Raw genomic sequence first — 26,574 nt, forward strand, 5'->3', positions numbered from 1 at the left:
CCTGTTGCAGCTGGGGATGGGGGTGTATTAGGTTTGGGTACAGCAATAATATTGAAAGCATAGCTGTACTGCCATACAGAGGCAGCCAAGATCCCGGTGATCATCAAAATCCCTATTATTTTTATTACACATGCTAATTTCACCGGCATTTTGCTCTTACCTTGCTGCAGTCCGGCAGCGTATTCTTGCGATGTTAAAGTTGCCCGCCTGAAAATTCTCAATATGCTGGTTATTAAATGTTAGTTGTTGTTTTTTAAGCTCTCCCTATCAAGTAGTCATTCAGTGCCCAGGCGAAGAGCTGTTCCCACGCTAATCTAAGCGATCTATCTCTTAGGACAGGCAAGTATGGGTGGAGGTGTGGCATTGAGTATTCTATGGCCAAGAGGAATGCGGTGTAGTAGACACGTACCCTTCTCCTTTTCAAGTACATTGGCCTTTTTATTTCATATACAAATTGGTGTGACAATTCTTGTGGGTAGTTATCGTCTGAGGGTACCATCTACTCCTGGGCAGTGAATTTGTTAGTTATCTATTTTCTTAGCAGTACAATAATACGCAGTTCCTGCATGTGCGAGAGAAAAGAAAAGAGAGCATTCACGTGTTTACATGTGTACGTGTGCAAGGCAATGTCCTTCAGTTCAGTTATTACTGCTGTGGGGGTAGGGGTCAATGGGCAGGGGGTTTGGGCTCAACTGGCGGAAGTAGTTTTACTCTTTGAGCGTGTGACCATGGGGTGGGCAGTATGGGGATCACCCCTTTCTTCTTCAGTTATTGTCTCTGGGGAATCTGGGGAGTGACAGGGTATGGGAACACTTGGGTCGTTGGCTGTGGTGGAACTTTCTTCTTCCGTTGGTGATGTTGTTGCTGTTCTCCCAATGGACCTGTCGGTGGCGCTGGGGCGGGTCTGGAGTTTGTAGATCTTTACATCGTGTAGGTGGTTCCAGGCACGCTTGTCCTGTAGCTTTACTGCTCTCGTTGATACCTCCTCTACCAGATGGGGGCCAGTGAATCGTGGACTATTCCATTTCCTGTTGAAATTGCGAAGTAGTACGTGGTCACCTTTAGCAATTTTACACAGTCTTTCCTTTTCCAATTCTTTATCCGCGTCTTCTTGTTGGTTGCTGTTAGACCCGCCCCGTGTGCGCTCGAGCTGTTGAGACACAAACACTACACTAGTAATCAAAGAAGACACATATTGGTACATTTCATCACCGAGAACACTCGCTGTACTTTCGTGGTCGGTAAATGCTCTTGATGTTGGCGTTAGGGGAAGGCGCATTTGACGTCCGGTAACCACCTCGTGAGGGGTGAGGTGGTGGTCGGACCCTGGTCTATTCCTTAGCTCAAATAGGGCTAAGGGAAGGCAATATAACCAACTCTTCTTTGTTGTTTGCTGTATCTTTGCAATTGCCTCCTTTAATAGGCCATTCAGGCGTTCACATACACCGTTGGCCTGTGGGTGGTATGCACATGCAAATTTATGCTTGATGTTCAGCAAGGATGTAATGTGCTGGAACATTTCGTTTGCGAAATGTGGGCCATTGTCTGACCTCAACACCTCGCACACTCCCCACCTGGGGAAGACCTCCCTCACTAGGAATTTAGCTGCTCTAAATGCATCTGGGTGTGAACAGGGCCCTGATTCAATCCACCTAGAGAATGGGCATACTACTACAATCATATACCTATTTCCTTGACATATGTTGATCATATCAACATAGTCAATATGGAGATGCCGGAAAGGTCCCTCTGGCCGGGGTATAGTACCTCTTATCACCTTTAGAGTATGGCCGGCCGTAAACTGTTGACATGTGAGACAATTACTGATAAAATTTGACACATGAGAATTTAACTCGGGGCAGAACCAGTCTTCCCTAATTCGTGCTGCAATTACTTCCTTGCCTGTGTGGGCTGGATGATGTAGTTGGCTCAGGGCGGTGTTCAAAAGTGCCAATGGTATTACAACCTTTCCAGTGCCACCCTGGCGCCATAGTGCGTCGGTTGGTGACATTGTGCATCCTCTTTTTACCCATATTTCTTTTTCGGCCATTGGTGCAGCCGCTTGTAGCTCCATAATCTGTGTGGCTGGGAGATGGGTGTACCCTTCTCTTATCAACATCTCCTTAGCCATTCCCCTCCCTCTCCCTCTCTGTGACTCTGGGGGGTTCCATATCTCACCAAAGTATGCAGCATACTTCGCATGTGCGTCTGCTGCTGCATTCCCCTTCGAGACGTGGTCTTCACCATTGGTGTGTGCGGTGCATTTTACTAAAGCTAATTCTTGGGGGTCATTTATTACTTCAATTAGTTCAGCCAATAAGAGAGCATGTTGCACTGGAGTGCCATCAGCTCTCCTAAACCCTCTTCTTCTCCATTTCGACAGCCCTGAGTGGACAGTGGATGTAACATATGCGCTGTCGGAGTATATGGTCACTCGTTTGTCAAAGCTTTCCTTCAACGCCAAGATCAGTGCAACTAATTCCGCTGCTTGAGCGGAGTAATGCTGTGGTAATTGTACACATTTCATAGCCACACACACCGGTACCTCCATCATTTTTACCACTGCTGCCCCAGTTCTCCTTATACCATCCCTTTGATCGATAGTTGATGACCCATCAATAAACAAAAGCTCACCTCCCTCTAGTGCGTTTTCTTCAACCTTTCTGGTACATGAGTATATTTCAGTTATTTGCGTACAGTCATGGGCATAATCTCCCTCCTCAATTACTTCTGCTAGGAACCTTGCAGGGTTGACCGTGCTACATCTAACAATTGATGGTTCAGCTCTGGATAAAATGATCTCATAACCTGATGCCCTCTGCGTGGTTAGGGTGGATTTAGGTTTATTCAATATTGCAAATAGTGCATGCTCCACAAACAGTGTAGTTGGGCACCCCATGGTGATTGCTGATGCTTTTTCCACCGCAAAAGCAGCTGCAGCGAGACCTTGTTCGCAAGGGAAGTGACCTAACATCACAGGATCTAAGTGGCCACTGTAAAATGCTACTGGTTTGTAGCCCATGCTTGTTTTTTGAGCCAACACTGCTTTCACTACTGCTGAGTCGCAATGTGAAAATATGAAAAATTGTCTCTCATAGTCTGGGGATGCCAGTACTGGAGCAGTTGATATCGCATCTTTCAATTCATCAAAAGCCTCTTTCATTTCCATCGTCCACCCCAGCTTTTTCTCCCCTTTATTAGCTTCCCTTAACGCCTCAAGCAGGGGTCCTATATATGAACTGTAATCAAATACCCATGCTCTACAGTAGTTGCACAGCCCCAGGAATTGCTGTTGTTCCCTCACAGTTTGTGGTATTGGAGTGTTTGAAATGGCCTGTGCTCTTTGTGGTGCAATCTTTCTTCCATGTTGGGATATAAGTTGACCAATGTAAAGTACCTGTTCTTGACAGTACTGTATCTTTTCCATGTCTACCTTGTATCCTTTTTCAGCCAATATTGTCAACATCTTTAAGGAGTCCTCTCTGCATGTTCTTTCGTTTGTACTGCAAATTATTATGTCATCCACATACTGCAACACTGTGCTTTCCACTTCAATGTTACCCAAATCCATCTGTATTACTCTATTGAAAATTGAGGGTGATTCGCAATACCCTTGTGGCAATCTGGTGTGTTTCCACTTTGTGTTTCTGTAAGTGAAGCTCGTCAGATCTTGTGAGTCTGGGTGTAATGGTATTGAGAAAAAAGCATTTTTAAGGTCGATCACAGTAAATCGTGATGCCTCTGCTGGAATGCCACACAATATTGTGGCCGGGTTTGCTGCTATGGGATATTCTGCTTCTACTATGTTGTTCAAGGGCCTGAGGTCCTGTATGAAGCGCCAAGACCCCCCTTTAGCCTTGCGCACTGGGTACACAGCCGTGTTACATGGTGATTCTGAGGGGACCAATATGCCATTATTTATAAGGGCCGTTATGGTTTCATATATGCCCTCATCTGCCTCTTTTGATAGTGGGTACTGTTTCACTCTGGGGAGTATTGCACCTTTTTTCAATTTTATCCTTACACCCCCTATACTTTTTATGCACCCCACGTCATAGGGGCTAGTAGTCCACAATGATTTGGGTACCTTTGACATATCCTCCTTAAAGAAGGGGACTGGGGTGCATGCTGGTGCCTCAAGTGCCATTGCAATTTTCTGTGCTACTTGTTTATAAGCCACTCTTAGCCATATTTCCACACTCATCATAAACACCATTTCACCTTCCTCCTTTTCATCTGAGAACAGCTCCTCATCTGACACCTGGGTGAGCCTACATCCTTCTGCTAATGCAATCACGGCCCTCCATGCTCTTCCTTCTCTGTCTTGGGCATGTACAGCAATGTAATCAGCTGTTGCAATAATGCTCTCAATGTCCATTACAACCACCTTTCCTTCTGGTTCATTAACAGGTGTTTCTGGTCTGAACAGATAGGCTGCTGGCCTCCTCCATATTTTCCCTTCTATCCCTGGCATCCATGCAAATGCCATATCAGGGCCATACTGGAATAGTTTGCCATCTACTGGCTCCGCCCTAATCGCTGTCTGTCCGCAGTATGCTTGCATAATCTGTCGTGCTGTGAGCATGTTAATCCCTGGAGTAGAGCAAATTATGCCGTCCTCAGTAAAGGAGATCGTCATATTCAACCTGTTCATTATGTCTCTCCCCAGTATATTTACTGGTGAGGCACTGGAATATAGAAGTGGAACTGACAGATCATAATCTCCAATAGATAAGGGAATGTTATCAGTAAAGGGAACCAACCCTCTAGCCCCAGAGAATCCTTGGGTGTTCATGGCTTCGCCTGACATCTTAAATTTACCTTCCCTTATGCAAGACCGGGTCGCCCCGGTGTCAACAAGGAATGATAATTTTTTGTCACCTATCGTTACCTCTATGCGTGGCTCCTCCGCACTATTAGGTGTTACTGACAGGATGGGACACACCAAGGCCGTCTGTGGGCTGTCCTATTGAGGGTACAATGATTGGCCATTTCCTGTGTAAGGGTTGTGTCCCAAGACCGTCACCCTACCCAGTTGTGTTTGTTGTGCTTGGGGTTGTTGTGTTATCGCTACCTGTTGTTGTGGCAGTGAATATGTTTGTGGCTGTTGTTGTGTTATTTGTTGTTGTTGTTCATTTCCCTGTTGCAACGTCTGCTGTTGCTGCAGGCCCTGCTGTTCCTGTGAGGGCCTTAGTTGTCCCTGTTCACTCCATGATGGTGTCCCTGGTCTAACTCTACACGTGCGTGACATGTGCCCTAAAAGTCCACAACTCCAACACACCGGTGGTTCCCTACTCTGCCATGGGAAGCTCCCTGTGTTGTCCTGGTATACTGGTTGCCCTGTGGGGTAGGAATTTCTAAGTCCTCCCACCTGCTGTTGGGTGTTATATCCGTATCCTCTCCCTCTCATAAATCCTCCTCTCCCCCTGTTATAATTATAATACCCAGCTCCTTGCATTCGGTGTCCTCCTCCCATGTTGGTTGTGTATGGTTGCAGTGGCGGCGCCTGTTGTGTTACAGTCTGTGAAGGTGGTATTTGGGCGGAATCTTGTGCAGCCACTACTTGTGCGGGGCTTTGGGTCATTGTTGTAGGCGTAGTTATTAGTGCCCCTTCCATTGTGTATTTAGTAAGCTTTTTCTGTACTAGTTTAGCCTCTTCCGTTTTCCTGTCCTCTTCTTTTTGTTTCATTTTTTCTTGCCATGTCCTGCAATGATGCACTATAGTCAGTTGTATTTCTGGCCATGGTTTTGCTTCCATTCCCACTACTTTCTTTAGTTGTTTCTGAACTCCTTCTGGGAGCCCTTGTACTAGTATATGATAGAATATTGCTGGTGTTTTATCCCATTGCTCTCTAGTTTCCATGCGCCACTTCTCTTGGATCTCCTGGATATAATCAACAGGATCTTCATTCTCACGCATCTTGCGGGAGGTAATTGCTCCTATGTCTGATGTGTCTGGGTACTGTACCCTCAGTGCCTGCCATAGTGCATGTCTGCAGTTTGCGAATGGTGCCCCATCATGCGATGTGTTTGTTATTGTTACCCCATGGAATCCCGCTCTCTTCCAAATGTCATCCGCTCTATCCCCTAATATTGATATTAAAAGGCCCTTTACATCTCCTACTGCCAGTTTCTGTCCTGCGGTGTGTTTTTCCATTTCATATATCCACTTACCCGCACCTCCACTTAATGATGGGAGCCTGCATTTTATATTTTCTTTATCTGTATGCTTCCAAGGGACATACTGTGGTCTAACCCCTCCTCTCTCCAAGAGTGGCATTAAGTTATATCTCGTTTCACCCTTTGTGTTCCATAATATTGAGTCCTCACACCCTTCCTCCTCCTCCCTTTCTTCTACATCTTCAATTTCGTCCTTGTTACCCCTGCTCGTAACTCTTTCTTCTCCATCTTTTCCCCTTCTTCCATCATTTCCTGTATTTAATGTGGGCATGTGTATTCGTCTGTCCTGCCTGCGACTAGGGAGGTCTCTAAGCCGACATGCATAGGGTGTCAGTTCGTCTGTGAAGGGCGCGAGTTTTATCTTGCATAACGAGCGTGAGGTGGTTGAGCATGTAAGGTGTGATGGGGGAGGGCGTGTTGGGGATGGGGATGGTACGGCCTCATGTGTCTGTCTTTCCGCTATTCCTTGCTCTCCCTCCTCACTTCTCTCCAGCTCATTCTTTCTCCTACTGATCCATGGTGAGTCTGTGTTGGTCCGGGTGATGTATAGTTTATCTAAGCTTTCCCTTTCACTGTTTCTTCCTTCCTTCTCCACTCCTTCTTCTTCCTCACTACAAAAGTCAGTCATAAACGGCACCCCCCACTCGGTCTTTTTCCCCTTAATCGTTACTGTTTGTAAGTCTATTAGGTCCAGTTCTCCTTTTTCTCCTTTATCACCCGCTCCCCTTTGTGCTGATGTTGTTGCTACTTCTGTGTTTCTATATACATCCCCCCATGCTTCACTCTCCCTTCTTCTATCTTCTCTTTCTCCTTCATTTCTCTCCTCCATCTCCCTACTATTTTCCTCCCTTTTCCTTTTTAATTCCTCCATCACTTCACTGCTCATCTGTTCCAATATTCTTTCATCCTCTTTCTTCCTTTCCCATTTCACCCTTTCCCTTTCTCTTTCTACTATACCCTCTATCACCCTCCCTTCTTCATATTTCTTAGTTGTTTCTGATAGTAATCTCCTCTTCCACAGTGCCATTTCTTTTTCCTTTTCTTCTTCTTCCCTTTTCTTCTCTCGCAACACTACTCTTGATACCCTTTCTGCTGCTGCTTTTACCCTTTCATCTTCTCTCCTTTGCTCCTCATTCCGTTCCCTTATTTTTTCCAATTCGTTCTTACCTTCTTTCCTTTTCCTCGCTCTCTCTCTCTCCTCCCTCTCGAGCTGTTTGATCAATTCATTCTGCTCATCCCTTAGCTTTGCTAGTCGTTCCTCCAAAATCTCTTCCTTTTGTCGTAATAGCTCTTCCCCCCTCATTTCACTCTCCCTGGCATTATCCTCGTCTGTTCTCACATTGCTTGTTGTGCGTGGCATGCTCACCAAGTTCTCTTGATGCGGGGCCGCTCGACTGCGTGCACCCCTCCAAGCGGCTCGTCACCTCCCCTCGTCTGGACCACGTCTGGACACTCGCCAACCGCGGGCGGGATACTTCTCAACCGGCTCCCGAGGGCCAATATCCGGATTGCGCTGTCCGGTCTTCTCGCAGCTCCGCGATGGTCCTGTAGTCCTCAGAAGGGGGCAACAGCAGAGGGGGCCGCTCCGCTGGGCCTCCTCGCAACGGGAGTGCCTGGAAAAAGTAAAAATAAAAAGGTGGATCTTAAACAGATCTCAGCAGTGCCTCCAACTTGTCGGGGGGGAAATTCTGCCGGGGTCGGCCGGGCCGTCCGCAGACCTCCGGGCAGGGAGGCCCCAACTCCTCCCGTATATCCCAAAAGAGATAGAGTATGAGACACACGCAAGAAGCAAGGTGACTCTGCTGTTTATTAGACAAAAACGGCAGGGATGGGTCAAGGAGCGTACACGTCCGTCCTGAAACACACACCATCGTAGGGCTCGCAGGCCCTTTTTACCTTAGTATGACGCGCTACTTGCGTCACCTTGGAAAGTTAGCAAAAAACCTATCACCACTCTTAATTGGTTGCTCGAGTGGTAGGGTTAGTATAGCATACGTATAGAGAACAATATTAGTGGACAAGGGTTAGTCAGGTGATATATCTGGGTTGTCCCTACAATTAGATACATGAGAATTGTTACATGAAGACCCCTGATGATTGGTTAATGTTAATGGCGTCAGTGATAGGAGCCCCATGTTCTGATTGGTGCGCCCGCGAGCTTCCCAGCCTGGGACCATCGCTGTTCCCAGCTCTCGGTGTACCTGTCATTTGCAACAATGTTTCACTATGAGTACGTGCAGACAATGTGAGGACTTATTCATAAGCTGGAAGGCCGACTACTCCCACTGTCGCAGATGTCCATTGAGCCTTTTAATTGTATCTGCCTGTGTCTTGTAACGAGGGATCCAGACGCCTTCTTCCTCCAGGGCTTGGCATCCTGTCAGGTTCGGCTTGGTCACGTGAGGTGGGACCGTGTTTGAGGCAGAATTCTGCACAATTAAAACTGTTTTTCCACCGTGTGCCTGGTTTAATTTGCAGGTGCGACTTTAACGTTGGTGTGCGGCGTGCGGGTTTGCAACATCGTGCCCTTGATGGTCTGCTTTCGGAATGTGGGTTTGCAACATTGCGACCTTGGCTGTTTGCTTTCGCCGGGCTCATTCTGCAGGATCAGCAGCCTGACTCTTGTTCTTTTAACGTCCATGGAAGCTCTTGCTTGCGGCCTACTTAGGCCTGGTGTATAGGTGGAACCATTTGGTGCACAGGCGCTTTAGGTTATAGTACCATATTGCCTTATGACCAGTATCGTGTCTTCGTTATATTTCTCATTATGGCACCTAGATTTAGGAGAAGCGTAAGCAAGCTCTTTAGATGAGTTCATGATGCGTCTTGCGTTTCTGCATTTTGAGAGCCTATGTGGAAAATAATAAAGATGCACGTCGTGAGTATGTCTGTCGCCTACGTCATAGCACTGAGTATATTCTTCGTGTAGATTGGTGCGGGAGTGTCCAGTGTGTATATTTGCACAGGTGTGCTGACCGTTGGCTAGGTCGTCATGGCATCTCTAACGACGTGTAGGTTTTAGTCTAGTTGATCCGCGCCGCAGGTGTCGGCATGGGCAGGGCGAGCTGATGGGCAGGCAGATGGACACATCCGTATGTTCCTGTACCAGGGTATTTGGTCGTCTGGTAGGTGGGCAAACTCTTCTCGTGGTGGGTGCCTGGGCCGTGACCCTTTAGGCCAAGCGCGAGAGGTGAAGGACGGGAGCCTGGTCTTCCATTCTCCCACTTCAATGGCAATAACACCTGATCTGGTGGGCTGGATTGGGTGGTAGCGGACCAGGGCTCAAGTTGTAGGCTGAGCACAGTGAAGGCCTTGACGATGAGCCCCAGCGGCATTAACACAGCGCAAAATCAGGTTTTATTGCTGTTAGAAACCCTAGGTTTCCAACCTGAAACCCTGTTGTGCTAACAGCAATGTATCTTGTTTGAAAGAATGTGACGCCATGCAGCGTTACGTTCATTCAAACCAAATACTTACTTAAGATGGCCACCGTGGCACTGGAAGGCAGAGCTCCATGTGAAGCCCCTCTTCCATTTCCATGGCGGCTGGTAGGGACACTGAGCGGCAGCAGTGGCACCGAAGGAATCAGGTTAGGCGATGGGGCGGGACCGGAGACTAGATAGCTGTGATTACTATGAAATGTCGTAATACTTAATTTACCAACCTCAGAAGGATGCAGGGCCCTGGAGAAATATGGACTTGGAAACTGCAGGCTGGCACATGTCTGAGTTGAGTGTTTAACTTGCTGAGCTATTGCGACACCGTATGCTGCTTTATCAGTTATACAGTTAAAAAAGAACATGTATTAGCATATCTACCCACCACCCTCCCCCGTCCCCCTCCAGTCCTTTTGAAAACAAAATATAACACTACTTTTCACTAGTGGGCCATTATATATTCCTACTATAATAATTAGTGTTATGTTAATAAGAAATGTAATTGCCAGAGCCAATGCATTACCAAAATGCTGTGGTATGCGTATGTAATGAGAAATGGTTGGTAAGAAAACTCAGCAGGTTAACTGCTCACTGCTGGGATATATGTGTGTTGTGCAAGTCACAGAGTTGGATCCTAGCATGGTCTACTCATCCTTTCATCCTCTAGAGGTCGCCAAATGAGCATTCATTTTGGTTGCTGGGTAAAATTATTTTATATAAGAGTGTTTTATGTTAAGTGCTTTGGCGGAAGCGCTATATAAGTAATGGGTTATTATTAATGCTTAAGTATTAGCATCAACACATCTAAACATAGGCTCGGAATGTCATGGGAATGTCATAGGTGCAGATTCTAGCGCATACCCTCGCTTGTGCCAATGAAAAGGATGATTCAATCCACAAAGGGCATTAGAATGGATGCGCTCAATCTGATGCCCCTTTTGTTAACCCTTTGTTCATTTGGACAACTCAGGGGGCGCTTCTGCGCATGTGAAAGCACATCTTGAGTTCACAAATGGGATGTGCTTTTAAATGGGCAGAAATTAGGGTCATCCAGCTGAGCCTTTTGGGAACAGGCACAGGTGGAGGTGTAACTCATGACAGGGTCATTTCTGACCGTGACATGAATTTTTCTTTTAATGTGACAGTCGTGCTTTAAACCACTGATGTCACACTTGCATTTCCAACCCCCAAACGAGGGTACAGTTGATTTTTTTTTTTTTTGCATTTCACAGAAACTGGCCTTTAAGGAGCTGTGTTTATGGATCATTTGAGGCTGAGTTGACGCATGATGGAATCAGTTACATGTGAGGCTGAACATATCAACCCTCATCCCAATGCGTAAATGGCACTGAATGGCATTACAGGGGTATTTGAGGCCGAACTGCACATATTATGGCAGCAATTAGACATTTGAGGCTGCCCCTTAAATATGGCAACCATAGCAGGTCTATGAGGCATTACTGAACACCTGAGGATGCACTTGAAATATGGTCAGGCAACTGGATATTTAAAGGTATAACTAATATACTTTGACAATTGCTAGACTGCCCCGCCATAACCGCCGTGAGATGGCAGAATCCATACTATATTGTGGCAGCACCTACGAATAAGGGGCTTTCTTGCAGCAATAATTGGTATAAGATGGCATACATTGGACATATAAGGCTGTAGTGGCATTAGCAAGGGCGTGCCCCTGGCCCATGTTGGTTCGAACAGGGATACCCATGTTCTAACATGACCCCCTCCATGGCATATCAAGGCAGCACTCTAGTTAAAATGTGGTTGGTATATAAAAAACTCTTGTCTGCGTTAGTACCAGTTTGGTATTTTATGACATTTAACCTTATGAATGTTTTTTACACCGGTTAGTGACCTAAGTTGATGTCATTGGGGTTATGATGTTTTTTCATGTGATATCATCGGGGTCAAAGGTTGTAGGATGTGACTTCCTATGATGTCATCAGGTGTGTGATGTAACTTCCGCTACACCTGGCATTTGGTGAATAGATGGCACCGGGTCAGTGGAGATGCACAAAAGAGGTTAAAACAAAAAGGTGGTCTTGAAATATTGCTGAAAAAAAACAGAAGAATTCTTAAAATGTCGGGAGCTGTAGCACAGACCTCTTGTCTCTGAGAGTGAAAGCGAAGAAGGAAGCATTGACAACGGAAACAGTTTTGGTTTTGTTAAAGGGAAATCCTTTGTCAGTGCAGACATCGTCCCAGACAAAGAGTCTGGGTGGGTGCCTGCATGGCTGAAGAAAAGTGGGAGAATTGTGATCCGCCATCATTCAACACCCCTCCTTCTATATAGCCTCACTAGCTGGCATTGAAGCTGCATGTGCACAAAAAACATTTAGCCTATGGACATCAGAAAATATAATTGGGTAACACGCCGAAGAGGCACGAAGGATCTTCCAGCTGTAAAGCCTGAAGTCCTCCAGCTGGAGCTTGAGGTGGGAATGCATAGAATTGTGTCACAGAACAAACGTGTTATGGAAATAGAAAAAATACTGGCTTTATAATGGCATCCTCCTAAAGAGTAGGGGAGGAGCATTACATAAGATAAGTTTGCTTGGGAAATGATAGAGAGTTAGATGGCACAAGGAGCATTTCCCACCCACAAGATGAAATCGCGTTTCCATCAATAATTGCTATATTTCCCAACAGATGATATAGACACAGGGAAGCCTCTGTAGGAGGATTCATCTCTCAATACAGGATGCCCAATCTCCAAGAATAAGGCAATATTGTCCAGATTTAGTAAACTGAGTTTTCTTCGGAAAAGGATTATTCTTCTAATACATAAACAAGAACAGCTAGATGACATGCCTCTTCAAAAAGGGTAGTCTACAGGATTCATTGGTACGGCTGCGCAAGTGCCGCAACCTCAGAACTAGTGGATCCATCTACCTACACATTTATTAGAGAACAAGGTTTAAATGATAATTTCCCAAACGTGGCTAATCTATGTTGTGGTTTTAAGAATTCCCCTCATAACAAAGCAGAGTCAACAGGAATCCTCCATCCCTTCTGAACTGTAATTCCAGTTAATGCCTCTGACAAAGAGTCATGGGCAGGAGTTCTCTATGATATTACTGCTTTCTGATCCTCTCTGTCTTACACACTGTTGCATTTCCCCCCACTCAGGCGCACTTCACAGCCGAGTGCCGCTTTAAGGAGTGTGTCTTCGAGAACTACTACGTGACCTACTCAAGCACGCTGTACCGCCAGCGGGAGTCAGGCCGCTCCTGGTACCTAGGCATCAACAAAGAGGGACAGGCCATGAAAGGGAACAGGGTGAAGAAAAGCAAGGCTGCAGCCCACTTCCTGCCAAAGCTCCTTGAAGGTAGGTGCACCTGGCATGTGAACGCTGTCTCAATTATTGCTGCTTCTGGCGACCCCTTTGCTGTGCTGTTATTCGTTTATCAGTTATTACTCTGCCATCCACCATACAGTTGTGCTGTAAACAACCATCAAATGCCTTCCCCTCTGTCCACATCAACAAAAAAATGTATCAATACATTATTAAATCCCCTCATTACATATCAAATCGCATATTTCATAAAACGTTAATAAAATACATCAATTCATATTAATTCTCATGCATTAAAATCATTAATTCATGCAACCTTTCATACACAATCTACACATTTAAAAAATTCCTCCCATATACAAAAAGCAGCAGAAGATATAATCACTGAATCTGCTCAAAACAAGGTATTCTGTACCTGTTCAGAGTTAATTAATCTAACATTCATACAATAATTTCTATACCCTTTTTCATAGAAGGATTTATTTTTAAAACATGCCTACTTGGTTCTATTGTGTCTCTCATCACCAGCATAAACGCTCCTCACGAGGAGGGCCTCGCCAAGCACCCATGTCATTTCTTACGTAGCCTTATTATGAATTGTTTCACCGCCATTGAACAGAACTTTGTTAAATATGCAAAAGGCATGTCTGCTAAGAAGCTTTGTCTAGAGTGTTCAGTGTACCTGGTTAATGTGGATGGTTTATCAATATTTCAAATTCTATCCAATATTCTCGCTTTCTTTTTCAATATCATATCCATATTTGGGCATTGAAGAGATTCAGCCGCCGAGATTTCCAAATACTCTAGATAATCAGCTTCAAATGCTCTGTGTTCTACTAAGTGTACATTATTACTTGTTTGCTTATTTTCAAGCCTAATAGGCTATTTAAATCATTAGTCTTTAATTTACCAGCAGACATTTTCAAACAAAGTACCGTTCTTTGAATGGCCCAGCTGGTACCTAGGGATGTAATATCATACTCTAGCCTGGAGTGGCCGTAGGCACATTTACTATGCTTCTCAGTATCTGTCCCTCTATTTGTTTAAGCCACCTGACTTGGATATATGGCAAATTTGCCAGCCCATACAATAAGCTGGGCACAATACTCACCCTATAGCTCTCCAATAAGGCGTTTACATTAGATCCTCCGTTTTTATCTATATATTGTTTAGCTGCACACCACTTGCTCCGTATAAGAGCTATACACTTCTCAGCACAATAGCTTAAACTAGGATTGTTCTTAATATAAAAACCTAGGTAAATATATTTCTCAACCACGTCAAGTGTTTTATTATCATGTTTCCAGGAGAATTATGTTTTCCTGGATTTAAGCCTCTCAAGATCATTATCTTGGTGTTGTTAATATTAACTGTCATGTAGTTCTTCTTTACATATGACGATAAAGGCTCTATCGATCTTCGTAATCCAATATGTGTTATGTCAAATAAGACTGTGTCATCCACATAGAGAGGGAAATTACGGATTGTGCTTAAAGCTTCAGGAAGGTCTGCAACATACAAATTATACAGAATAGGGGCAAGCCCACATCCCTGATTCAGGCCCATATTGGAATCACAAAGACTTTCTATTGCTCCATTCTGATTTAAGCGCATAGAAACTGATGTGTTAGAATAAAGTCTCTTAATGTAATATAATAAACTGTCATGAACCATCGGACGCGTCCTTTCTGGACTTCATGGTCCCTGACCCATAGGGGCCTGCACTCGTCAGTACTCCCAACATGGCCGCCAAACGCGGAACGCTGTATACCAGTCCCTGCATCGTACGCACTACGTTCTACAAAGCTGACACGCCCCCGCGGCCCTGCACGTCTCAACGCTACCGCTTGCAGTAGCCAGATGTGTGCTGCCGTAGTTCGTACAGCAAATTCCTTTGATTCCTGGTTCCCGGTCCCCTAAATTCCTACTCCTTCATCCTTTCCTTTCTTGCTCTCAGTTTGCTTCCTGGATCTCCTTTACACTCATCTTCTGAGTGCACTCCTTGCCGTTTCCTGGAACTTTCCCGGACATCTGAACGTTTCCTGGAGACGGGACGCAGAACGCACGCTGGAACCCGAGGACCTACGCACTGGGTTGTACAAGACCCAAACTGAGCGAAAGAAGACTTCATCGAAGAACTCCAATGAACAACACAGACAGGTGAGAAGGGGGGAAACCTGTGACAGATTGAGACTCCAACAAACTGATACTGACATGGAGGCTGCAGTACAAGACCTCATGCGCGGCATGCAGGAGTTAACAACAGAAGTTCAGAATCTCAAAGCCGAGAATGCTGCATTAAAGCAAGTAGTCCTGTCACTTGATTCCACGACCAAGGAAAGTGTATTGCTGGGCGGAGTGGTGGATAAATATGATGGCTCATCAAAGAACCTTCGTGGCTTCCTCGATTCGTGTTTAGTACACTTTACCTTTAAGCCCTACTACTTCTCTTCCCCCAGGGCAAAGGTGGGCTTTATGATTTTGCATCTTTCCGCGAATGCATTAACTTGGGCTACGCCCTTAGTTAATTCTGGAGATGCCCTCCTGGATGACTATGATGGTTTCGTACAGGCTCTAAAGACCATGTTTGACCGCCCAGAACAGGTTTACAGTGCCCAAGAATGCCTACTGGATTTCCAACAAGGTTCCCAGGATATGCTTACCTATGTAACACACTTTAAGCAACTGGCCAAGGGAGCAGATTGGTCCTGCTTTACCCTTTTTCGCAGAGGACTGAATGAAGAGATAAAAGACGAGTTAGCCAGGGTAGCTCGCCCAGGTTCCTTCCAGGCTCTCATGGACCTCTCTTTACAAATAGACTTTCGTATCCAGGAAAGGAAGGCGGAAAAGAAGAAGACTAAAATGCCCTACCAAAAGACCTCTACAGAACCTTCCTCTAGACCTGAGTCCGCTCCTGCCCCGACCACAGACCCAGAATCAATGCAAATAGGGGCCTTCCGCGGACCCATATCTCCGCAAGAAAGGATGCGACGGATTCACACCGGGCTGTGTATGTACTGTGCCTCTGATAAACACCTTGTGAGAGAATGTCCTTTAGCCCCTCCACGGCGTTCGGGAAATGCCAGCTCCCGATCCTAGATGGAGCACAGCTTCGGGAGAGAGATGTTTGCTCCACATCTATTCCATCCTTGAACTCTCCTGGACAAAACAACCTTGTGATCTTGCAGGCCTTTCTATCGCCGTCCAAGAAAGAAGCTTATCCCATTCTGGCATTAGTGGATTGTGGGGCCATAGGGATATTTATAGATCATGATTGGGTCACTACCCACCACATTCCATATGGAACACGAGACATCATGCAACCTGTAGAGGCCATCGATGGAAGATCTCTCTCTTCAGCACCCATAACCCTGCAAACCAAAGAGATCCAGCTCTCGATAAACCATCATCAAGAGGTGATCAAATTTGACATCATAAAATCTGCCCATTATCCAATGGTACTGGGTATGCCATGGTTACAGAAGCACAACCCATACATCAACTGGGTGGCAGGATCCTTGTTTCTTGCTTCAGAACATTGTATGTCTCACTGTCTATCCCTGAATTCCTCGACAAGATCCTCTGAAGGTACGCTAACAGACCAGCAAGGCCCATTCACGGTCTCAAATAGGCCCTGGGAACCTGATTAATATCAGGATTACACTGATGTGTTTTCAACTGCCATAGTTCAGGCCCTACCCCCTCACAGACCTGAAGACTACGCTATTGATACTGAACCCTCAGCAGTGATTCCCTTTGGAAGGATGTTCATTCTATCAGAACCAGAGAAGAGCCGCCTTCCGAGAATACTTGGATACTAACCTGGAAAATGGCACTATACGACCATCCAAATCCTCAGCGGGAGCTTCGTTGTTTTTTGTTCCCAAGAAAGATACCAAGGAGCTTAGGCCTTGCCTTGATTATCGTGGTCTTAATCAATGCACCCTCAAGGGCCGCTACCCATTGCCCTTAATCTCGGATATCCTGGAAGCGGTGAGAGGAGCTGTAATCTTCACGAAATTGGATCTCAGAGGTGCCTACCATCTGATCCGTATAAAGGAGGGTGACGAATGGAAAACAGCCTTTAGAACACCCTTTGGTCACTTTGAATACCTGGTTATGCCCTTCGGACTCGTCACTGCCCCAGCGGTCTTCCAACATTTTATGGACCAGGTGTTCTCCGATATGCTGTTCCTCTTCGTCATAGTTTACCTGGACGATATACTGATATACTCCAAGGACCATTTTAAGGAGGAAGAACATGTTAAAGCAGTTTTACAGTGGCTATGTGAACATAAGCTCCTGGCTAAACCCGAGAAATGCCTTTTCCATGTCTCTACTGTTCACTATCTCGGGTTTGTCCTTAGTCCAGAAGGAATTGGAATAGACCACTCAAAAGGAAACTCCATTCTATCCTTGCCTGTTCCAACTACTGTGAAACAGATTCAATCCTTCCTGGGGCTTGCCAACCTCTTCCGAAAATTTCTACCGTCCTTTTCAGAGATTGTACAACCGATCATTACATTGTTGAAGAAGGATACTCCCTTTCTCTGGACAGCAGCTCAAGATGAGGCGTTCCAACGATTGAAGTTGGAGTTCACACAAGCCCCCATCTTGGCTCAACCTGACATTGATCGACCCTTCCTAGTGGAGACGGATGCCTCCAACTATGCCATCGGAGCAGTCCTAAAACAGGAATTTGAAGAAAAATTAGAACACCCCATCGCTTATCTCTCGCGAACCCTGACTCCTAGCGAGACCCATTATTCTGTTCTGGAAAAGGAAATATTAGCCATCCGTCAAGCCTTCACAGAGTGGCGTCATCTACTCCTGGGAGGAAAACATCCTGTTCAGGTCCGCACGGACCATCGGAATCTTCAAGTTTTACAATCCCTGGAATGTAGGACTAGTCGTCAAGCCCGTTGGGCCTTCTTCTTTGCCCATTACCAGTTCCAAATCCATCATGTCGCTGGAACACAAAATATAATTGTTGATGCCTTATCCTGACGTCCTGAGTACGAAACTCTTGAAGTCCGATCCTTCCCAAAGATGTTTCCCCACACAATATTTGTAGCCCAAGCAATCAGACTCCTGGAAGACATTCGGATTCAAACCAAGTCCTCTGAGATCTGGAAGGAGTTTACCAGGAAGAATCGATGGAATCTTAAAACAAAGGACAGGTATTTATTCAAGGATAATGGCCTGGTCATCCCCACGCAGAGATTGCGACAAAGGATTAGAAGCCTATGTCATGATACCCTTCATTCAGGACATCATGGCATCACCAGCACTCTCCGTTTAATACAAAGACAGTTTTGGTGGCCAAATATGAAAGTTGACGTCCAGCAGTACATCCAAGCCTGCTACTCCAACCAACGCTACCAACAAGACCTTGGGAATTCATCGCTACAGAGTTCATTGTGAAATTACCACCTTCCAGGGGATACACAACTATCATGGTTTACCATTGATTTATTCACTCACATGGCTCATTTTACACCCTTATATAAACTACCATCTTCCTCAGAACTCGCTGGAATCTTCCTGGAACACATATTCCGACTTCATGGACTCCCTTCCAAGATCATATCAGACAGAGAACCTCAATACATATCTCAGTTCTGGAAACACTTATGCCGTATACTAGGAATACAACGTGCCCTCTCCTCAGGTTATCATCCACAGACCAAAGGAGCTACTGAACATGTGAACCAAACCCTGGAGCAGTATCTTTGCTGTTTCACCACCAAGGTCTAGGACGATTGGTCACTCTTAATACCTGTGGCTGAATTCGCCTACAACAATTCGGATCACTCGGCTGTCAAAACCAGCCCCTTCTTCTGCAGCCAAGGATTCCACCCTTCGGTTCTACCATCCATTCTCCCACATCCTACACCAGTTCCTACAGTCGATTCCTGGACTGAAACCCTCATCAACGTACACAAGGAAGCCAAAGAACACCTCGAAATGGCCCGAACAAGCACCAAGCACTATGCGGACTCTAAAAGAAGACCAGGGCCTTCCTATGCAGTGGATGATAAGGTCTGGCTGTCCTCGAAACTACTGCCTCGACACTTACAACCAAACAAGTTGGCTCCCCGGTACTTTGATCCTTTTTCCATAAAGGAAATCATTAACCCAGTGGCCTTCCGACTCAAACTACCAGACTCCTGGAAAAGGATCCACCCAGTTTTTCACACTTCTCTGTTAAAAACATACGTCCAGTCCTCCCGGACTGCATCAAGATCTACCCCTGTGGTTGTCAATGATCAGTTAGAATACGAAGTGTCCAGAATATGTGACTCCAGGTACAGACGTGGTCAGCTACAGTATCTGGTCGAGTGGAAAGGTTACCCTCCCAGTGAACGCACCTGGGAACCAGTCTCAAACCTAAATGCCCCCAGACTACTCCGAAGGTACCACCTTATACACCCAGGCGAACCCGGAGGAACAGGCTTTCAGAGGAGGCATGCTGTCATGAAACATCGGACGCGTCCTTTCTGGACTTCATGGTCCCTGACCCATAGGGGCATGCACTCGGCAGTACTCCCAACATGGCCGCCGAACGCGGAACGCTGTTTACCAGTCTCTGCGTCGTACGCACTACGTTCTACAAAGCTGACACGCCCCCGCGGCCCTGCACGTCTCAACGCTACCGCTTGCAGTAGCCAGATGTGTGCTGCCATAGTTCGTACAGCAAATTCCTTTGATTCCTGGTTCCCGGTCCCCTAAATTCCTACTCCTTCATCCTTTCCTTTCTTGTTCTCAGTTTGCTTCCTGGATCTCCTTTACACTCATCTTCTGAGTGCACTCCTTGCCGTTTCCTGGAACTTTCCCGGACATCTGAACGTTTCCTGGAGACGGGACGCAGAACGCACGCTGGAACCCGAGGACCTACGCACTGGGTTGTACAAGACCCAAACTGAGCGAAAGAAGACTTCATCGAAGAACTCCAATGAACAACACAGACAGGTGAGAAGGGGGGAAACCTGTGACAGATTGAGACTCCAACAAACTGATACTGATACTGACATGGAGGCTGCAGTACAAGACCTCATGCGCGGCATGCAGGAGTTAACAACAGAAGTTCAGAATCTCAAAGCCGAGAATGCTGCATTAAAGCAAGTAGTCCTGTCACTTGATTCCACGACCAAGGAAAGTGTATTGCTGGGCGGAGTGGTGGATAAATATGATGGCTCATCAAAGAACCTTCGTGGCTTCCTCGATTCGTGTTTAGTACACTTTACCTTTAAGCCCTACTACTTCTCTTCCCCCAGGGCAAAGGTGGGCTTTATGATTTCGCATCTTTCCGGGAATGCATTAACTTGGGCTACGCCCTAAGTTAATTCTGGAGATGCCCTCCTGGATGACTATGATGGTTTCGTACAGGCTCTAAAGACCATGTTTGACCGCCCAGAACAGGTTTACAGTGCCCAAGAATGCCTACTGGATTTCCAACAAGGTTCCCAGGATATGCTTACCTATGTAACACACTTTAAGCAACTGGCCAAGGGAGCAGATTGGTCCTGCTTTACCCTTTTTCGCAGAGGACTGAATGAAGAGATAAAAGACGAGTTAGCCAGGGTAGCTCGCCCAGGTTCCTTCCAGGCTCTCATGGACCTCTCTTTACAAATAGACTTTCGTATCCAGGAAAGGAAGGCGGAAAAGAAGAAGACTAAAATGCCCTACCAAAAGACCTCTACAGAACCTTCCTCTAGACCTGAGTCCGCTCCTGCCCCGACCACAGACCCAGAATCCATGCAAATAGGGGCCTTCCGCGGACCCATATCTCCGCAAGAAAGGATGCGACGGATTCACACCGGGCTGTGTATGTACTGTGCCTCTGATAAACACCTTGTGAGAGAATGTCCTTTAGCCCCTCCACGGCGTTCGGGAAATGCCAGCTCCCGATCCTAGATGGAGCACAGCTTCGGGAGAGAGATGTTTGCTCCACATCTATTCCATCCTTGAACTCTCCTGGACAAAACAACCTTGTGATCTTGCAGGCCTTTCTATCGCCGTCCAAGAAAGAAGCTTATCCCATTCTGGCATTAGTGGATTGTGGGGCCATAGGGATATTTATAGATCATGATTGGGTCACTACCCACCACATTCCATATGGAACACGAGACATCATGCAACCTGTAGAGGCCATCGATGGAAGATCTCTCTCTTCAGCACCCATAACCCTGCAAACCAAAGAGATCCAGCTCTCGATAAACCATCATCAAGAGGTGATCAAATTTGACATCATAAAATCTGCCCATTATCCAATGGTACTGGGTATGCCATGGTTACAGAAGCACAACCCATACATCAACTGGGTGGCAGGATCCTTGTTTCTTGCTTCAGAACATTGTATGTCTCTATCCCTGAATTCCTCGACAAGATCCTCTGAAGGTACGCTAACAGACCAGCAAGGCCCATTCACGGTCTCCAATAGGCCCTGGGAACCTGGATAATATCAGGATTACACTGATGTGTTTTCAACTGCCATAGTTCAGGCCCTACCCCCTCACAGACCTGAAGACTGCGCTATTGATACTGAACCCTCAGCAGTGATTCCCTTTGGAAGGATGTTCATTCTATCAGAACCAGAGACGAGCCGCCTTCCGAGAATACTTGGATACTAACCTGGAAAATGGCACTATACGACCATCCAAATCCTCAGCGGGAGCTTCGTTGTTTTTTGTTCCCAAGAAAGATACCAAGGAGCTTAGGCCTTGCCTTGATTATCGTGGTCTTAATCGATGCACCCTCAAGGGCCGCTACCCATTGCCCTTAATCTCGGATATCCTGGAAGCGGTGAGAGGAGCTGTAATCTTCACGAAATTGGATCTCAGAGGTGCCTACCATCTGATCCGTATAAAGGAGGGTGACGAATGGAAAACAGCCTTTAGAACACCCTTTAGTCACTTTGAATACCTGGTTATGCCCTTCGGACTCGTCACTGCCCCAGCGGTCTTCCAACATTTTATGGACCAGGTGTTCTCCGATATGCTATTCCTCTTCGTCATAGTTTACCTGGACGATATACTGATATACTCCAAGGACCATTTTAAGGAGGAAGAACATGTTAAAGCAGTTTTACAGTGGCTATGTGAACATAAGCTCCTGGCTAAACCCGAGAAATGCCTTTTCCATGTCTCTACTGTTCACTATCTCGGGTTCGTCCTTAGTCCAGAAGGAATTGGAATTGACCACTCAAAAGTAAACTCCATTCTATCCTCAAGTAAAGGTACCGAGAAATTGGTCCCTATATGGGTAGTTGCGCACACACTACTGTTATTTCAATAACTGAGCTATTATAATGTAAGGGGGTTTGCAGCAGTAGCAGAGCGTGGAAGGGTAAGTTCTCGGCACCCCTTCTATACAAACAGAGTGGGTAAGATGACAGAGGCCTGCCAGTCTGCGCTCCCCAAACAGAAAAATAGTCTAAGGTATGCCTTGTACAAGAAGTTAGTCCAAAGCCACTTTCACGTGGGTTATATGGTGAGTATTTTATTCTCAAAAAGAAGAAACAGTACACGCCAACACGTGTTTCGGCCCTCTCTGGGCCGTCCTCAGGGCGTATGCACATTGAAATTATGTGTAACTGTTCAATAAACATGTTGAAGTACATTTGTCAAATATTAGACCAGAGTTAAAAAAACACATTACAGAATTAAATAGAATTGCAGTAAGTTGCATTGACCATATGGTACATAAAATGTAGAGGAGGAGTGGGGTAGGAGACAAAAGAGGGGAAGTGGGGAGGGGAAGGAGGAGAAGAGAAAACAAAAAAAAAAGAGAGTATTATTTAGAATTGAACTTCAAATATTGGTTTGCGTTCACAATCTATGATCACTTAGTTGCTACATACTGTATACTGGAAAAATTTATTTATTTATTTATTTTTTTTGTTTTCTCTTCTCCTCCTTCCCCTCCCCACTTCCCCTCTTTTGTCTCCTACCCCACTCCTCCTCTACATTTTATGTACCATATGGTCAATGCAACTTACTGCAATTCTATTTAATTCTGTAATGTGTTTTTTTAACTCTGGTCTAATATTTGACAAATGTACTTCAACATGTTTATTGAACAGTTACACATAATTTCAATGTGCATACGCCCTGAGGACGGCCCAGAGAGGGCCGAAACACGTGTTGGCGTGTACTGTTTCTTCTTTTTGAGAATAAAATACTCACCATATAACCCACGTGAAAGTGGCTTTGGACTAACTTCTTGTACAAGGCATACCTTAGACTATTTTTCTGTTTGGGGAGCGCAGACTGGCAGGCCTCTGTCATCTTACCCACTCCATTCTATCCTCGCCTGTTCCAACTACTGTGAAACAGATTCAATCCTTCCTGGGACTTGCCAACCTCTACCGAAAATTTCTACCGTCCTTTTCAGAGATTGTACAACCGATCATTACATTGTTGAAGAAGGATACTCCCTTTCTCTGGACAGCAGCTCAAGATGAGGCGTTCCAACGATTGAAGTTGGAGTTCACACAAGCCCCCATCTTGGCTCAACCTGACATTGATCGACCCGTCCTAGTGGAGACGGATGCCTCCAACTATGCCATCGTTGCAGTCCTAAAACAGGAATTTGAAGAAAAATTAGAACACCCCATCGCTTATCTCTCGCGAACCCTGACTCCTAGCGAGACCCATTATTCTGTTCTGGAAAAGGAAATATTAGCCATCCGTCAAGCCTTCACAGAGTGGCGTCATCTACTCCTGGGAGGAAAACATCCTGTTCAGGTCCACACGGACCATCGGAATCTTCAAGTTTTACAATCCCTGGAATGTAGGACTAGTCGTCAAGCCCGTTGGGCCTTCTTCTTTGCCCATTACCAGTTCCAAATCCATCATGTCGCTGGAACACAAATTATAATTGTTGATGCCTTATCCTGACGTCCTGAGTACGAAACTCTTGAAGTCCGATCCTTCCCAAAGATGTTTCCCCACACAATATTTGTAGCCCAAGCAATCAGACTCCTGGAAGACATTCGGATTCAAACCAAGTCCTCTGAGATCTGGAAGGAGTTTACCAGGAAGAATCGATGGAATCTTAAAGCAAAGGACAGGTATTTATTCAAGGATAATGGCCTGGTCATCCCCACGCAGAGATTGCGACAAAGGATTAGAAGCCTATGTCATGATACCCTTCATTCAGGACATCATGGCATCACCAGCACTCTCCGTTTAATACAAAGACAGTTTTGGTGGCCAAATATGAAAGTTGACGTCCAGCAGTACATCCAAGCCTGCTACTCCAACCAACGCTACCAACAAGACCTTGGGAATTCATCGCTACAGAGTTCATTGTGAAATTACCACCTTCCAGGGGATACACAACTATCATGGTTACCATTGATTTATTCACTCACATGGCTCATTTTACACCCTTATATAAACTACCATCTTCCTCAGAACTCGCTGGAATCTTCCTGGAACACATATTCCGACTTCATGGACTCCCTTCCAAGATCATATCAGACAGAGAACCTCAATACATATCTCAGTTCTGGAAACACTTATGCCGTATACTAGGAATACAACGTGCCCTCTCCTCAGGTTATCATCCACAGACCAAAGGAGCTACTGAACATGTGAACCAAACCCTTTGCTGTTTCACCAAGGTCTAGGACGATTGGTCACTCTTAATACCTGTGGCTGAATTCGCCTACAACAATTCGGATCACTCGGCTGTCAAAACCAGCCCCTTCTTCTGCAGCCAAGGATTCCACCCTTCGGTTCTACCATCCATTCTCCCACATCCTACACCAGTTCCTACAGTCGATTCCTGGACTGAAACCCTCATCAACGTACACAAGGAAGCCAAAGAACACCTCGAAATGGCCCAAACAAGCACCAAGCACTATGCGGACTCCAAAAGAAGACCAGGGCCTTCATATGCAGTGTATGATAAGGTCTGGCTGTCCTCGAAACTACTGCCTCGACACTTACAACCAAATAAGTTGGCTCCCCGGTACTTTGATCCTTTTTCCATAAAGGAAATCATTAACCCAGTGGCCTTCCGACTCAAACTACCAGACTCCTGGAAAAGGATCCACCCAGTTTTTCACACTTCTCTGTTAAAAACATACGTCCAGTCCTCCCGGACTGCATCAAGATCTACCCCTGTGGTTGTCAATGATCAGTTAGAATACGAAGTGTCCAGAATATGTGACTCCAGGTACAGATGTGGTCAGCTACAGTATCTGGTCGAGTGGAAAGGGTACCCTCCCAGTGAACGCACCTGGGAACCAGTCTCAAACCTAAATGCCCCCAGACTACTCCGAAGGTACCACCTTATACACCCAGGCGAACCCGGAGGAACAGGCTTTCGGAGGAGGCATGCTGTCATGAAACATCGGACGCGTCCTTTCTGGACTTCATGGTCCCTGACCCATAGGGGCATGCACTCGGCAGTACTCCCAACATGGCCGCCGAACGCGGAATGCTGTTTACCAGTCTCTGAGTGATACGCACTACGCTCTACAAAGCTGACACGCCCCCACGGCCCTGCACGTCTCAACGCTACCGCTTGCAGTAACCAGACGTGTGCTGCCGTAGTTCGTACAGCGAATTCCTTTGATTCCTGGTTCCCGGTCCCATAAATTCCTCCTCCTTCATCCTTTCCTTTCTTGTTCTCAGTTTGCTTACCAGATCTCCTTTGCACTCATCTTCCGAGTGCACTCCTCGCCGTTTCCTGGAACTTTCCCGGACATCTGAACGTTTCCTGGAGACGGGACACAGAATGCACGCTGGAACCCGAGGACCTACGCACTGGGTTGTACAAGACCCGAACTGTGCGAAAGAAGACTTCATCGAAGAACTTCAATAAACAACACAGACAGGCGAGAAGGGGGGAAACCTGTGACATAAACAGGGTTCTATGCCCATTTAATACATTTTTCCCACAATAATGGATGCGAAACACGATTGAAAGCCCGACTAAAATCTATATAGCAACAAAAGAGATTTCTACCCATACAAGCCAATCTGGACTCCGCCATAAAACATTTACTCACCAATATATTGCTCATGGTGCTATAATCTTTTCGGAATCCTGTTTGAAAAGGTTTAAGGAGACCTTTCTCATTGGCCCATTTCATTATTTCTTTTTGCAATATGGCGGTTAAGATCTTCTGACTGGAGTCCTGCGTTGCAAGCAGACGATAATTAGCTGGATTCAATTTAGATCCTTTCTTATGGATAGGGATTATTATAGATTCTTTCCAAGTCTTAGGTATTCTTTCTGTGGATTGGATCAGTCTAAAAGCATTGAAGATAATCACTGACCAGAGCTTAGGATCACCCTTATATAGCATGTTGGGTATGCCATCCGTGCCTGGGCAGTGTTAGATTTTAACTTTGTTATAATATTTCTATTGTCATCCTCATCATACTTTAACAATGTATTACTGCATTGTATCTTCCATGTAACATCTAGGGATATGTTGCTTTTATCCTTATACATTTCTCTAGTATAACTGCCCCAATGACACTAATAGGGTTTAACTCCAGGGATTTAACAAAGGTTCACTTTTATTATAGTATTGCCAGAATGTTTTCTTATTTTGAGTCTTAAATAAACCAATAAATAATAACCATTTTCTGTCAGTATTTATGTTGGCATAACCAGTGCCCA

The 26,574-nt window shown here is 45.7% G+C and overlaps 1 protein-coding gene across 1 annotated transcript in view; it reads left to right on the top strand.

Moving 5' to 3' along the window:
* Positions 1–26,574, top strand: part of FGF11 (fibroblast growth factor 11) — a 668,532-nt gene that overhangs the window by 617,249 nt on the left and 24,709 nt on the right. The window contains exon 4 of the mRNA XM_069644469.1: positions 12,765–12,963. Coding sequence (XP_069500570.1) covers positions 12,765–12,963 — 199 coding nt within the window. The remainder of the gene's footprint in view (positions 1–12,764; positions 12,964–26,574) is intronic.

Source organism: Ambystoma mexicanum, chromosome 1p (genome assembly GCF_040938575.1).
Source record: "Ambystoma mexicanum isolate Mex_15411 chromosome 1p, UKY_AmexF1_1, whole genome shotgun sequence".
Classification (NCBI taxonomy): Eukaryota; Metazoa; Chordata; class Amphibia; order Caudata; family Ambystomatidae; genus Ambystoma; species Ambystoma mexicanum.